The sequence below is a fragment of the Glandiceps talaboti genome, chromosome 9 (genome assembly GCF_964340395.1).
Source record: "Glandiceps talaboti chromosome 9, keGlaTala1.1, whole genome shotgun sequence".
In the NCBI taxonomy this organism is placed as follows: Eukaryota; Metazoa; Hemichordata; class Enteropneusta; family Spengelidae; genus Glandiceps; species Glandiceps talaboti.
In genome coordinates this window covers 26,211,231-26,228,167 of record NC_135557.1, presented here as the reverse complement: position 1 = coordinate 26,228,167, position 16,937 = coordinate 26,211,231, and the positions used below count along the sequence as shown (strand labels likewise).

The following is a 16,937-nucleotide window of genomic DNA, read 5'->3' as shown; positions in this document are numbered from 1 at the left end:
AGGTGTGCCATGACAGGGAGCCCTCACACATGTAAGGTGTGCCATGACAGGGAGCCCTCACACGTGTAAGGTATGACATGACAGGGAGCCCTCACACATCAATCAACCCCTCTCAGAGGAGGACAGTGAGGGCAGAGAAACACAGTCTCATTTATAGCACTCACTACAATAACATAGCTTGTGTATATTGAACTTTGCCCAATGATTATATAACATGTCCCTCATCCTATGCACTGAAAGCGATGAAACATTTTGAACGAATATCACTTTTTTTGGACAGAATTTGCAAATCACAGATCTGTTCACTTTCATTTCAACAAATTTCATCTGCACACCCTATGTCTCTACCAAATATCAAGACAATTGATCTGGTAGTTTTTTACTTCAAGTGGTTCACACACGCATGCACGCACGCACGCGCGCACGCGCGCACACGCACACACACACACACACACACACACACACACACACACACACACACACACACACGCACATACCAAGACATTTCTCCATGCCTATAGCACTACAGAATTTCTTTTATACAAGAAGTTCGGTTGTGCTAAAAATGATTGCTTCACTGCACATAACGTGACATATCCATTCCCTTCACTTTATTTCTGATATCCAATACTTATTATATACAGTGCTATGTTTGCATTCCTGTAAAAATAACAGTACATGACAATAAATACAGAAAGAAATTGTCCTAGAAAAATATTTCCAAGCCCACCCACCCCTTCTAGATTCATATCCACCTAGAGATATTTGATTCTACATATCAAAATGACTCCCAAATTGATTTGTTTATTACATAATAATCTGTACCTGGTTCATTTGTTTATTACATGTTTGCACCTGTTTTTTTTAGCCAATCAGAAATTGTGATATATATTAATTTGTAAACATATGAAATTGCACTGTGTTCATATTAATTACATCAGATGTGTCTTGTCTTACCATTTAGTGAGAGGCTACATAAAAAACAAATTTCTATAAAAAAAGAAAAATTAAAATTAAAAGAGAATTTGTAATACTGGATCCTAACATAAGACATGGTTGGATAAGATGGTGGTAATATAAACTAAATATTTGTTGAAATGCCTGTATAGGTAGTATGTACGATTGACTTCAAGTAACTGACTTGGTTAGTGTTTGACTTAGTCAGCATCAAGTATGATTGACTTCAAGTAACTGACTTGGTTAGTGTTTGACTTAGTCAGCATCAAGTATGATTGACTTCAAGTAACTGACTTGGTTAGTGTTCTACTTAGTCAGCATCATGTAATGTCTTGAGTTATACTTCCATGGTTTTATTTTCAATACATGATACGGCAGTAAAGGCTACTATATGATGTATGATCCAAGTAGGAAGACTTTCTCTTTTGCATGGTAACCATGGTAACCTATATTGTTTACATGCAATATGACTGAATGAATACTAAGGTTGCTTCCTATTAGTCTTGTGACCAACACATGTATAACTACATCAGAAAAATATATGTTACTACAAAACAGGGCTGTATGGCTGACTGGTCCTTTACACATCGATGAAGACAATACGTTTGGTGATTATAAACTGAAGTAAACAAATCTATGTACCCTAAAATAAAGTAAACACATCGATGTACTCAAAACGTTTGGTTATTATTAACTATGTAAATAGATACCCATTCCTTGTTGTCCCTACCCTTCACACTGTAAATCATGCAAGACATGCAAGTATTGTGTTCTCTCCTCTATAGATGGACAGCAATGATTTGTCTGTATAACAAAAGATTTTGACACTTTTGTTTTGTAAGTTCAGTCTATAAAACATAAATATAAGTAGACTGCACAGTTGTCTCCCAGTTCAATGGATTGCATTGTTCTGTCCTGTTGTCATGGTAGCTGTTCAGACAGTTTCCATGGTGAGGTCTGCATCGTCTGGTGTTGTAGTATCAATAGCCATAAGGGATGCATGAAGCACTACAAGGAAAACTGAAGCACCTGTGGAAACAAACAAACAAACAAACCATCTTAGTCTTAATATTTCATGTAAATATTACTCAACAAATAGTGGTGAAAGACAAGTTATATTGGTGTAATAATAATAATAATAATAATAATGTTGGTTTTTATATATCGCTTTCCCACTCAGTGCTCAAAGTGCTTTACAATTATTACCCCTGGCATGGATCTATACGGCCCTTTATACTTCCTCAACTCCCTGGGAAGCATACAATCCATAAGGCACACAAGACATGTACAATTTTCCAGGTCCAAGATGCATTGCGCGAGATATCACTTATGTTGTAGACATTTAGGCTTGTTTTAATCATTTAAATAATGCACTTAACAATCACTTGCAATTAACTGAACTTAAAACTGGTACTAGGATATAACTTATATACAATACGATGACATACCCAATTCATCATAGGTGTCAAAAAAATGTACAGAAACTCTCTACTATGCAATCAATAGTTCTAACAATGCCAGAATACAAATTGTAATGTCACAGAAGGTATGCATCAACATATACATTATACTAGAAGAGTTTTAAAAAATAGTTTTAAAACATTTTGTAAGTGTTTTCACTTGAGTAAACAGATTATAAACTTAGTTTGTGCCACTTTAACAAAGATTGTTACATCTGAGGCACATACTATCATACACACTTACCGATTACCAGAAGACAGCACATACTATCATATATTAATACACACTTACCGATTACCCAGAAGACAGCTCCTCCAGCCCCAGCCAGGAAAAACATAGGAAAGGATATCATACATACTGCTAAATATTGCTGGGCAACTGTTAACTCACGACCTGCCAAGAACACAGGATAAATTGAGATTAATCAATGATATCGATCAACTTATCAATCAATCAATCAATCAATTAATCAATCAATCAATCAGGAGTATTTATAGACAAATATCCAAAACATTTTTTTTTTTGAGAATGACGTCATGAAGATTGTATATACAGTTGTGGATTGCGTTTAACATTAAATGATCAGGTCAGAGGTCAGAGGTCATAGAATGGTTATGTTTTACAGAGACATACAGATTTTTGAAGATTGTTATATTGACCAGAAATGATCATCATATACTTATATAGTATGTTAATCAATTAGTGGATAGCTCTACCAGCCCAGTATACCTCAGAAAAAGCCCGTCTGACGAGAGAAAAAGAAAGAGAGATGGACACACAGACAAACATTACACAAAGAGGATGAGAAAGAGAGAGAGGGAGAGGGAGTGGGAGGGCAAGACAAGATAGGAGAATGGGTACACACATGCCATATATAAACTGACACTAGATCATTCTACACTATGTTTATCCCTTTAACGTTCAAATCACCATCTGATCTAGTCAAAGATAGTAACACATTATAAGAACATGAAACAATGAAAAGTATACCATTACTGGACAGGTAAGATAGTAACACATTAAAGAACATTTAGTGACAATGAAAAGTACACCATTACTGGACAGGTGGGTTGGACAGATAGAAACTGGAGTCAGATATTACCTGTTAGGAAAAGTTTGGGTATATTACCACCATGATGTTGTTAGCTTAGGCATCCAGATACCTACCGAGTGTTGTCTAGCTGTAAATAAAACCAATAAAATATACGTACCCCTACCTAACAGAATAACTTTGCCAGCTGCCTGTCTTGCTCTTATAAAATAACATCCACCAATCAGGAATGCACACGCTACTAACAGTAAAGGTGAAGTGATACTGTCAAAAAAGACAACACCAGTTGGTTATTATCAATATTCAGGTTTACATTTCATTTACATTTCATGATAAATACTTAATGGAGAAGGTGTTCCAGGGCATTGACTCAATCAAATATTTAGTAAAAACAAAAGTATTGGGCCCTTGCTCGAGTGAGGGCGCTAACATGGTTACAAAAAGTAATGGTTTACATTACTTATAGAAATGTTTGCAAATTCAGGATTATCAGTATTCCTGTCATCAAAAGATGATTTTTCATGGAAGATTACAAATTAATGAAACTGAACAATAAACACAAAACACTTAAAATCTATTATCATTACGCACAATAAATAAAGAACATAATTCTTTTTAAAGTAATAAGATTTTAAATGTTACATATGACAGAGACAGGCAGACAGATGGACAGACATACATACATACAGACAGACAGACAGACAGACAGACAGACAGACAGACAGACAGACAGACAGACAGACAGACAGACAGACAGACAGACAGACAGACAGATGGACCTGGGTCATTCCCATACCCTCCTATCCAGGCTGTGCATATTGAGGGCTAGTAAAGTCATCCAGGTCAACCCTTCCAGTCTGTTGACAATGTATGTATTACTATTATCTGACATACAACAAAGCAAGCAATCAAGTCATAAATATATATTTGTATTTGGAATCAGTTTTAGTTACAATGGCTATCTAACAGCAGGCTGTGTTTTTTAACAGCTGAAGAATCACAGCTGGGTACAGGCAGGAAATAGATATCATTTTATATTTTTATATGATTTATATCTCTCAATATTTTTATAGTTCTGGGTACTCAACAACCGAACTGTTCTCACTGGTCTATGAATGCTACTTATAAAGTAGTCCTAGAAGCATTGCTAAAAGGACTGTTTTGTATGTACTGATATCTACTGCATAATTATAAAAATATCTGTCTGTAACAATCAGCTCAGATTTGATAAAAATATCTGTGTAACAATCAGCTCAGATTTGATAAAAATATCTGTCTGTAACAATCAGCTCAGATTTGATAAAAATATCTGTCTGTAACAATCAGCTCAGATTTTAGTCATAGTGTATTTAAAGAACATCAAGTAGAATCAAAGCTGTAGTCATGACTACAGAACAGGACTCAAAATATATCAAGTTTACCTAAGCTGTTGTGCATCACAAACAAACTAGCAAAGCTGGGACGTAACTGTCTATGGTGCAGAACATGACGTGAAATATAAGCTGTTTACCTAAACTGTTGTGCATCACAAACAAACTAGCAAAGCTGGGACGTATTTGTAACTGTCTATGGTGCAGAACATGACCTGAAATATAAGCTGTTTACCTAAACTGTTGTGCATCACAAACAAACTGGCATAGCTTGAACAAACCAGCTTTCTACAATGCAGAACAGGGTTCAAAGTATACACAGTCTCCCTAAGCTGTTGTGCATCATATATGAAATGGCATAGCATGGATCTAGCTTTCTCAGTTTCTGTTGTTGATAATGAACAATGGAGATACAGATTTTGTATCTCAGTGTTTTCCTTGACATTGTTACAAGTTGTCAAGTCTGTTCAATTTCCCAGTGCTCTCTTTGATACAATTTGAAAACTATTCTTTAAACTACACTATTTTCTGTAAAAGAGTATAACATACATTAGAACCCTCCACTCTCTTATAATCCTTGTCTCAAAATAACAAAATCAAGACAGTTTCATCTCTGAGCCATCTCATGAACAAATGCTAGGGGAACATGACTCACGAGTTTCTAATTTTATGATATACAATATGAAAGTGAAGGGTAGTGTACATGCAAATTTTTAAGAGCACAGTCAACATTATATGGCTGAATGTGGTCTGTATTACATGGTATCAACATGTAGGTGTACACTAGTACAGATATATGTATATGAAAACAATAGTAGTCCAGGTGACAAAGAAAACAATGAAGGGTGAAAGTGATCTGTATCAACATGTATGTGTACACTAGTACAGATATATGCATATGAAAACAATAGTCCAGGTGACAAAGAAAACAATCTTACAATGAAGGGTGAAAGTGATTTGTATTAACATGTACACAGAGATAAAGACAATCTATGTATTCAATAAACTGAAAATGGTATTGTTATCTAAAAATGGCATATAATACCTATTATATTGATATTCTTATAAAGTAATGCCTTAGTGTTGGGGAAACTGACAAAGTGTATTGAGGTGTATACATTAATGGCTATGAATCATTATATGGGGTGAGGGGCATTGAAACTATATGACAAACACAGGCACACTGTCTAACAATTGACAACAAATGTGGCCGAATTTATCTTCTTTTTACATCTGTCATCTTTTTTTATATTTTCCTTCTATTTATTCATTTCACTACTTCACTAATCATTCTTTTTCAAAACAAATAATGTCAATAAAGAATTACTATTATCATGACTGGGTTGACAACTTTATCCAAGTAATATTTTTTTGATCATACGTGTACGGCTAATGGAACCATGGTGGAACATGATGTATACAGATTTGGATAGCCATATTTATTGTCTGACTATCTACAGTAGATATCCACTCCATAGTCAAAATTAACAGGAAATCAATATCCAGTCAGCTGTGACATCAAAGTCATGAATAGATTTAATACAAGATCTAAAACCCTAACCCTAAACCCTAACCCAAACCATAGACACCATCATGATACCATAATACGACTACATAACTGGAACAAGTAAAGATTACTGGATGTACATAGTAGTAGAGACTATAACAACAACACTAACAGTAACACCTAATATGTCACCAAGAAATTACTATCCAGTCCCAGTCCCTTTTTTTCTCATTTGATATTTGAACTATGTTAAGGGTTCATTTGGTACCTTTGGATGTTGATGAATTACACTGAACTGTTGAATATGGATTAGGGAACTCAGTGAAAGATATTCAGTGGAAATAATCCTAGATTAGTAACAACCAGGGTAAGCTAGATTTGGGTCAGTATTAGTAACAACCAGGGTAAGCTAGATTTGGGTCAGTATTAGTAACAACCAGAGTAAGCTAGATTTGGGTCAGTATTAGTAACAACCAGAGTAAGCTAGATTTGGGTCAGTATTAGAAACAACCAGGGTAAGCTAGATTTAGGTCAGTATTAGTAACAACCAGGGTAAGCTAGATTTGGGTGACAGTATTAGTAATAACCAGGGTAAGCTAGATTTAGGTCAGTATTAGTAACAACCAGGGTAAGTTAGATTTAGGTCAGTATTAGTAACAACCAGGGTAAGCTAGATTTGGGTCAGTATTAGTAACAACCAGGGTAAGCTAGATTTAGGTCTGTATTAGTAACAACCAGGGTAAGCTAGATTTAGGTCAGTATTAGTAACAACCAGGGTAAGCTAGATTTAGGTCAGTATTAGTAATAACCAGGGTAAGCTAGATTTAGGTCAGTATTAGTAACAACCAGGGTAAGCTAGATTTAGGTCAGTATTAGTAACAACCAGGGTAAGCTAGATTTGGGTCAGTATTAGTAACAACCAGGGTAAGCTAGATTTGGGTCAGTACCATAGCAATAAATAAAGCATTATAAACTCATTTTGATTTGCTTATTTCAATGTGAATACTACAAAACCTGCACGTACTAATACTCAGTCTTGATTAGTATACCTCTCTAAGTCAGTTTGATGAACAACTGATGCACAATGATTTCTTCTGACCCATCAAAATTTTAGTCAGGATGCCAACGTGGTTTCTAATGTGATTGGAGGTGTAAATGGTAATGATACTGGAACTAGACTATCAACATTTAGTATTCTTCTATCTCTTACTAAGTGGTGGTGATTCACAAGATAACCTAGTTATCATTTTGAGTCACACAAAAAAAGTTTTGTATTAATTCCAAACTCAGAGTAAATAATTTACCTAGTATATTTCAGTTAAATCACTCAGCCATCTCACAAGTCTATGAGTCAATGATGTAAACTTGTCATGTGACTGCGCTGCAGGAGGGCCAGTACAGTGTGCCCTCTAAGCCAATTTGATCTGCCACTGATGTACACATCATCTCTAGTGTTGCACCAAATTTCCCCCATCTCTTACTATGTGGTGACTCATAAGAAATTTACATTTATCTATTTATTTATTTATCTACAAGGATTCAAAATAATTGATAAAATAATACTGCAGTAGCTGTAGGTATACTGTAAACTTAGATATTTTCACTACTAGAAAATCTTGCATTTTTGCAATCTTCAGCTAGATCTCAAAGATTAATTTTTACTAATTACCAGACTGGTACATTGTGTTCATGTACAACAAGGTATTTTTAGTCACTGTTCATTTTACTAATTACCAGACTGGTACATTGTGTTCATGTACAACAAGGTATTTTAGTCACTTTTAATTTTTGCATTCTTGTTCTCAAGCAAAATATGTGAAAATTAGTCTTCGGCAAATAGTTGAAGATTTACCGCATTAATTGAGATCCAAGTCATTTTTTTTTACCAGTACAACAGATTCTAGTAGTTCACCGTCTCCCTTATCAATACCTGGTTTCTAGTCCTCAAAGCGATTTTTTTTTGACCAGTACAACAGGTTCCGGTATCACAGTGCCACCTCATCAACTCTCCTATTGAAATGACAGCCCTGTGTATATATCTACTTTACATAAAAATGTATGTGTATTCATGCCAATAAAATCACAACCTGGTGCCAAGGGATTAAAGTATGGAAATGTGTACATCAATTCAAGTGATGGCAATGAGCAGAAACTGACTGCTAATCAATACACTGTAATCTGATATCTAAGTCTGAATACTGTTTGTTTGCACAAAATCTTACCAAAATAGTTAGTAGTCATTCTATGGATGCTACACACATGAATATATGGGCCAACAGTTTTTTTAAAAAGTAACTTTTCCTGATTTTCATTTTTGTGTGTGTTTGATAATTACGTTATCTGATTTTTCTTTTCAGCACAGCTGCCGTCATCCTGGTAATCATTTACTCCTAATTGTATAGAATTAATATGTCTGGTTTAAATGTGGAAATGTAAAATACAAAAATAACGATTAAATAAGTTATTTAAATCAGTCAAAAAATGTAGCTTGCTTGATTAATATTAATACCTCTATGACTATGTCAATATTTTACTCAGAAATATTAACCAATTATAACAAAAATTTCAGGGGGAAATAAGTCCTAAATGAAGGTGATGAGAGGTCAACCAAAATTTGGGATTTGTTAGCAAACCTTTTGGATTGAAAACCAGCTAGGAGTTTTATTTTATAACTACAAGTCCCAATCAATGTCATTCATTTTGACTAAAATACACTAGGTTATTAGAGAAAAAAGGATTGGTTATGATATTCAGTGGACATGTAAAATACATGGGAATTCAGGAGTTATTACTGTAAGGACTAAATATTATAATGTAATTAATTAATGAAATAGCAAAATTTGGGTACATTTCTAGTGTTCTAGAAACTCTTACAAATTGTTCTACTTTCAGTGTCAAAAACAATGAATAGGAGAAACACAGTATATAGAAGGATAGGAAATACTAGATGATACAAGTGTAGATGTGGCAGATACTATACAACAGCCTGGGTTGACAAATGTACCACACTGCTTGTACAGATGATTCCTGTATGTAGACCTGCAACAAACTTTCATCAAAACATATAAAGTATGTCCCCAAAATAGTTGTGACACTATTTGTACACAATATAAAATGATTTAGTTGAATTACATGGCACTTGAAAATAGTAAATATCTTGACTGGTTCATTGTAACCATGCTATGCTGGTGTATTCATAAAGTTTTATGGTGAAATGTTACGGTACTGCTCAATACAACAATGCAGGAAGTAACAACTCTGACATTGTTACTCATACAAACAAAATAAAGAGCTACAGTTAATGAGGTCTACAAAACTATATATATCTAGAATATAATATGAATTTCAGATTTTAAAATTTACAACTGTGACAGTTTCTTTTCATATACAATAAAGTATTGAATATTTTGGGTAACAGAATATAATGTATAATTATGTCGATAATAAATGAACACAACACATTGTAATTGCATGTATAGACATGTATTTGAGATGAAACAAACGCCTAAACAATCATACTTCAATGGTGGTTCACACATATCAATGTTGGCTAGAATTACAGCAGTAGTCAAACCAGGCCATATAGACTACGGAACATTGTATCTAGACTACCAAATTTATATCACGGTAGTCTGTTAGACCAATGGAAATCAATAGAAAATTGTGCTGAAACAGTTCACTTAGCTATTAAATATGACTACGGAAGCACAGAAATTAAATTGAAGGAATGAATTAAGACTAGAGTTGTATACTTACACACAGTAGATTACCAACCCAATAGACACCAGCAAATAATTACTTTGGAATTTTTCAAGATTTTTAGTCACTCGCTTGGTAAGACCTGTGGCACTCTTTGGTTTAGATATCTTAGAGGTATTGATGAACTCATGCCATGGCTGGATATTGTCTCTTTGTTTCTGAACCCAATCCTTGGCGGAGACATTCGACAAACTGAGAGCCATGCTGTAATAGTGAAAACCAAGTTCTCTCAGTGGACTAGGTATGAGATACTTTAAACCCATCACAATTAGTAATTTAGTAAATCAAACTTTGTCACACATTTCCTGTATTGCTGGCTACATAAAAAGGTATCCTATCACCAGGGTGCAGCGAATTTTTACGTGAATTATAGAAAAGACAGCTACAATGTAGCAATATCTGATCGGTGTATGAGAATAGAAATCAAACTGCGACACACATTGAGAATATGAATGGACTTAACACCAGCCTCACCAGATTGTCAGTATCAAATTTGAATATTCAAATTTACACTGATGTATTTTTTTCAAAAATTCAAAGATGTCATCATCGCATCTCCTAATATTTTTAACTTAAATTTACATTTATACACATTCGCTAAGAATTTTTTGTTTTTGTCAATTTGGAATAACTTGTGCAAACATTTTCATTTTCATATATAAATACCTTCTCTAATTTGTCTAAACAAATAGTAGATGAAATGATGTTATCATCCCTAAATCAATAATGGTATATGCCGCAATATGTTACAAAGTAGCTAAATACACATTTCCATCATTTTTGCTACACTGACAAATGATAGATTTGTCCTTGCATTGGTGAATTCATGGACATTATATGTATATACACTACCATACTTCAATACTTGTATACCAACATATCGTCTTTGACAGCACAATGTCATCTCTGTTTTCACTTGACATTATAATAAAGGATATTTATAAATAAAAGAACACCTATACATTCAAATTTTTGTTGACAAAATCTTGTATTTTTGCTTTGGATTGCATTAATTAGACTCAAAAGGCAAGTGATGAAAACAAATTTCAGTTGAATTCCTGTATAAAAGTGAAATCCTTAATATACAAATATATCTATCAGTTAGAGTCTCTCCTCTTTCATATCTCTAGCTTGTGAGTGCCAGTGTAACATACTCCAGGCTATTGCAGGATTATTTGTGATTTCTCTGCAGCTGTTCTTTCACAATTGTGTAGTGCAACAGAAATCATTGCCACCACAAGTGCAAATACCCCCCGAGTCAAGTACTGGCACTAGAATTTATATGAATATGTTGCATGTCTTGGGGTTCTGCTATGTTTGTATGGAACAGAAATTTATTTCATAAAAATATATAACTATCTGTGCTGTCATGGAAAGCTCACAGTGAATTGCATAGTGATAATAGTCTTATAGTACAAGCATACACCAATGCACGTAACCACTCTTGTATATATGTACTAAAACTCTGTACTTTTCACTGGCATTATGACATACATGTCATGCAGTTTGAAGAAATTAGTGACTGAAATTCCTACAACAAGCAAATCAAGACAGCATGCAAGAGAAATTACAGTTACATGAACATTTTGAGAGACCAAATAATTATTGAAAGTTAAAGTTTAGCAAGTATGATGAATCATAGCAATAATATTCACCCCAGGTCTCTCTATCTCATGATAGAGAAACTGTGATTCACACCTGTTGTGCAGTACCAGTAATTTCTCTTTAAATGTGGATGACATGCCATTTATCATGCAAATAGTGGGTACTTTACTATTTAGGAGTAATGCAAATAACCAACATGCACAATCCCAAGTAACAACTCTATGATATACAAAATGTACATGTAGGATTTTTGTCACAAGTTAACTAAAGGCATTTTTCCTTCTCTCTCACCAACACTTTAAACCTTTGCAGAAACATCACAGACATTGTAGTCATTGAGATATCATTTAATTTAGCCCTACTGACATGGATGTTCTTCAGTGACTCAATTCTAACTATAGTGTTGCTTCTCTACACCATCAAAATTGAGTTGCGGAAATACAGCTCTGCATGTGGGCTACCCCTCTACCATGTGTTGACACTATAACTGACAATTATTTAATCCAAGGGTTTTGTATTAATGATACTGTATCAGTACAGTCATACGGATTAATTATGATCATTTTTTAGTTTTGTTCAAGACAGACCTTTCAATCCATGTACTGCTGTCAGGTCTGGGTCTGGTCTTTAATTAACAATCAGTACTCTACTCAGAAATAGATTCTCTGATAAAACACATGATGTGCCTCCAAAATCTGGTTACACAAGTCACCAGCAATAAAGTGTTTTTTTAAAAGAATATTATCAAAGTTGACACTTATTCAACATCTGTTTATTCATTTTGTTTGTTCTAAAATATTGTTCCCAGAAAAGAAGGATGGTCCTCTCGGGGTCATTTTCACAGAAATATGTTATTTCTCATATTATGTAATCATTTACTGTGAAAACCTCTACAATGTGCATCAGAAACACATAAATAGATTCATCTAATTAATACAAAATTGTTAATCAATGCACGTAAAGTACACAAATGTAATAGCTTTGTTGATAATGAATGACATGATAGCATGATATAGCTAGTAATGAGGCAAGCCTGGAATCCATTCTGACAAGGGAAAGGTAAGGAGCTGAAGTGAAATCAGTAAAATATAAACCTAGATATTTTCACCACAAGAAAATTTTACTATTTGATTGTCTTCAACTCATTCTCAATAACCAGGTTTATTTATGACTTACTGCGCCTGGTTCATTATACATCACCACCTTGATTTTGTTTTCCAGTGAAATAAGTAAAATAGGCTGGAATAAAAATGTCCAGGTTTACAATATCTGTGTAATTGAACTTGATAGTTATAGTTCTAAACATGTAAACTGTTTACTACAAAGTATCAAGTAAATAGACTACATGTAAACTGTTTACTACAAAGTATCAAGTAAATAGACTACATGTAAACTGTTTACTACAAAGTATCAAGTAAATAGACTACATGTAAACTGTTTACTACAAAGTATCAAGTAAATAGACTACATGTACAATATGAACTTGTACTGTGTCTATAATAAAGGTCTGCATGCAACTAAACTGTTCCTACAATTTATAACCAACTGTTCATGGTCAAGATATACAAGAACACACAACTTTTTAATACTTTTATGTATCGGTAATTGTATGTTCTCTTAACAGGATGATCTTGTATTAGCCAGTTTAACAATATTTTGTTAAAACTTATCATTTTCTGGATAAATACTAGGTAAACAGGTGAACTCTGGTAAATTCAAGTGAACCCGTTCAAACAACTGTTTCTAAGAAAGTTATCAGATTGGAGTAAATAACGAAATCTTGCTATTCATAAAATGTACATGTTTTGGACATATCACTTGTGCATGTAAAATACCATTCCAAGGCAGCGAGTGGATTCATCTAATTCACTGTAGCTCTCAAAGGACAGAGTAACAGCAACTGGCTAATACAATGAATAATTGTTTACTGATCTAAACCATGTGTAGGAACCTGTCTATAAATTACCCCGGGCATTTATTTAACAAGACACCCTTCAATGGTCAAATCCTTAATTATCCAGTTTCCTTTCCAATTCACCTTTCCAGACACCATTGTTCCACTCCACTAATTCCAAGACCAATGATCAACACCGTGAAACATGCCATTTCATAATCCCATGCCAAATTGAGACAACATCTCACTTGTTGGTAACTGGGTATGGATAAGGTGGATGACCAGCGTAGCCGTGTCTGGCAAAACCTGGATTCTGTGAGAAATCTACTGGGGGATATCCGTAATGTAGTGGGTATGTTGGATATCCAAGATTACTAGTAGTACTTGGAAGATTTAATGGTTTTGGAGGTCTTGGTGGAAGTGATTTCCCGTACTCTACATCTGCTGTGTACACTGCTCTTGGTGGTCCACTGCGTGGTAAGGGGTTTGGGTCGTTGGTTATGAAAACTTTTCTTCTCTGGCCTGCTCTGTTGTTTGCATTGCCATTATTTGTGGAAATCAAATTGAACATAAAAATTATGATAACAAATTAAAACTATGTGGTCAACTATTTGATCCTATAGGTATGGTATAATCTGTCTGCAAAAAGAACTTACATTTTGTATTTAACACTAGATAAGCCTGAATCACACAATGTCCTTCAGGTATTAATCTCTTCCTATGACAGTCTCCATTGATTTCAAAACTGTAAAATTAGACTAGGATTTATTGAAAGGTAGCGTAAAGATTGATGGCGTTGACAATGTTGACATTTAGAAAATAGAATAATGATCTCTGGGGTCTTGTGGCAAGTTTGTCACCATTTTATAAAGTACTAGTATTTTGAAAAGTTTTTTTTTGTCACCATGGGGAGAGTTATTACTGGAGGTGGTGTCAATATTGACAATGAGTAAATAGAATGATGCATTCTTGTTCCATTATTCACAAAAACACTCCATCAGGAATAAACATTTCACTGGTTAGAAAGGAAACCTTTGGAATATTGTTGGCTGAAGCCATGTACTTTGTAATGTGATCAGGGACCATAATATAAGTAGCTAATAAAATAAATATTTCGGAAAAGTGAAACATACACACCCTGCATTACAACCACCAACATGATTTTCAATTTCCAAAAAAAAAATGAACAAAAAGATAAAATGGAGGTTTGAAATTGGAGATTAGTAAGACTCTTAAAAAACAAATAAATACACTCATATTGTTATTATTTCCTTATGTAAAGTTGATGTTGATTATGGGTAAACACTGGTTTTGTCAATCTTCTGGGACCATCAATTGTATGATTGATTGATCTATAAAGTGAATCATCTGAATATAAGATAGCAGTTTTAACTATACAACACCCAGTAGTAGGTGTATTCACTTTCATAATCCCAGTAGACACAAGACCCAGTAGTAGGTGTATTCACATTTCATCCCAGTAGACACAAGACCCAGTAGTTGGTGTATTCACATTTCATAATCCCAGTAGACACAAGACCCAAGTAGTCATGCTGCTGTATGAAAAGAAAAGTACCCAGAGGACAGAAGGATTCCAGGCTGGCATACACACTTACAACATTCAAACACTACCTTGACAATTACCAGTACCAAAATTCAGATACCCTTACTTTCAAAACATATAATTTACATATCAGTCAAGAAAAATGAAGGCAGACATAATTAAAACACAATGCCAAGATCTGAAGATGCAAATCTCGGAGTAAAATTTCAGTCACTACTTTCTCTGTTATATTATTCATCCTGAGTTGACATACATGCACATTGATTATGTACTGTGAACTGGAAATTCTGTGCAATTCTCGGTACCTGCAATAGAATTTCATTACTCATGTTTGTCAAAAAGATAATTCAATTTCTTGGTTGACATCATGACTTATGCTTCATGTGTTACATTACAATTGGCAAGTATAAGAAAATGTTGACCCTCTCGTCCTCTGTTGAACCATGGAGGGTCTATGGTTGAACCTTTAGCAAGAAGTTAAATAATATTACAGGTACCAAACATTTTGAGTATTGAGTTCTCCTGTACAGTATACATCTGCATTACCACATTGCTGCAGTAACATGTATATGATGTAGTGCTCACAAACTATATTATATTGTTTATTCTATTCCCAGTTACAAATGCACACACACACACACACACACACACACACACACACACACACACACACACACACACACACAATAGCAAAGTAATGCCAAAAAATTATCAGTTCACAGTGCATGTATATAAATTAACAGTGTGAGGAATGTGACCATAATCTTGATTAAGCCCCAAAATACCTTTGTTACCTTGTCTTTCACACAATAAAACTATATTGTAATAATCCCTGAATTTCAGTTGCTTCTAAAGAATTGGCATAGTTACCCTGTCTGTCTATTGTAAATTGAGTCATTTGTGTTGACATTTGCTTTAAAAATTCAAAACGAAATGAATGTTTCCATGTTAAAGAAATAACACCGTTCTACGTCACAAAAATATTGACTACTGACTGAAACTGTACACGTAACACAAAACGTGCAGTAACATGGTTAACACCCATCAACGTCACAGCACACACGTACACGCCACCTAGCAACTATCGAATCCAGGCCAGTTTAAAAACCTTTTTTTTAAAAGAGTAACTAGAAAAACATCCGTTATGAATAGCATACCAGTTACTCGTGTTGTGTGCAACGTGTACCAGAAATAACATAAAATATGATTCATTTTAGCGACACCTCACAATAGTGGGTGACAGCTGGTCTGCACCTGGTAACTAAAATCTGACGACGGTGAACAGTTTCGGTTGAACGTAAAGTTTTCAGAAACATAATATTTGGCAGCAATTTTCTTAGTTCCACTAACTGGTCGTCAGGCAGAATTCAATTCACTGAAAGCCTAACACTTTATAAAGGTTCGAACCAAAACTTCAAATACTAACCCCGACTTTTCGTCAGTGGACTCGTTTTTCGAAATCTCCAAATCTCCGCTCAGTTCGACAGCCTCCATTTGCAAATTGCCCGTTTGTTGGTGTGACTTTACACCAACGGACTCGCCAGCGTGGAAGTGATGACGTCATCATTTATTGTAATTAATTGTAAACATCTAATGAAAACTACACATAAAGATAAGATCTACAGTATTTAATGAATCACTTACAGATGTCTAATATTTTATACATCGAAATGCTTTATTTTTTACCACGATAGATAAAACAAATTAATTAGAAAAGAAAACATTTATAATTTGACCTTTGACCTTATAGTTACACAAAATATATTTTT

General features: G+C 34.3%; 1 protein-coding gene across 3 annotated transcripts; it reads right to left on the bottom strand.

Moving 5' to 3' along the window:
• Positions 1 to 606: 606 nt before the first annotated feature.
• LOC144440129 (prenylated Rab acceptor protein 1-like) lies at positions 607 to 16,672 on the bottom strand. 3 transcript variants are annotated; one of them, XM_078129393.1, is made up of 6 exons: positions 16,595 to 16,664; positions 13,853 to 14,131; positions 10,103 to 10,309; positions 3,630 to 3,733; positions 2,710 to 2,811; positions 607 to 1,986 (listed from the first exon to the last, which is right to left on the bottom strand). In XM_078129393.1, the coding sequence occupies exons 1-6, from the start codon at positions 16,660 to 16,662 to the stop codon at positions 1,892 to 1,894; spliced, it is 855 nt and encodes a 284-aa protein (XP_077985519.1). In that variant the 5' UTR covers positions 16,663 to 16,664; the 3' UTR covers positions 607 to 1,891. The 3 variants fall into 3 exon arrangements, with proteins under 3 accessions (XP_077985519.1, XP_077985520.1, XP_077985521.1); XM_078129394.1 differs by having other exon boundaries at positions 3,636 to 3,733; XM_078129395.1 differs by lacking the exon at positions 13,853 to 14,131 and having other exon boundaries at positions 16,595 to 16,672.
• Positions 16,673 to 16,937: the final 265 nt, after the last annotated feature.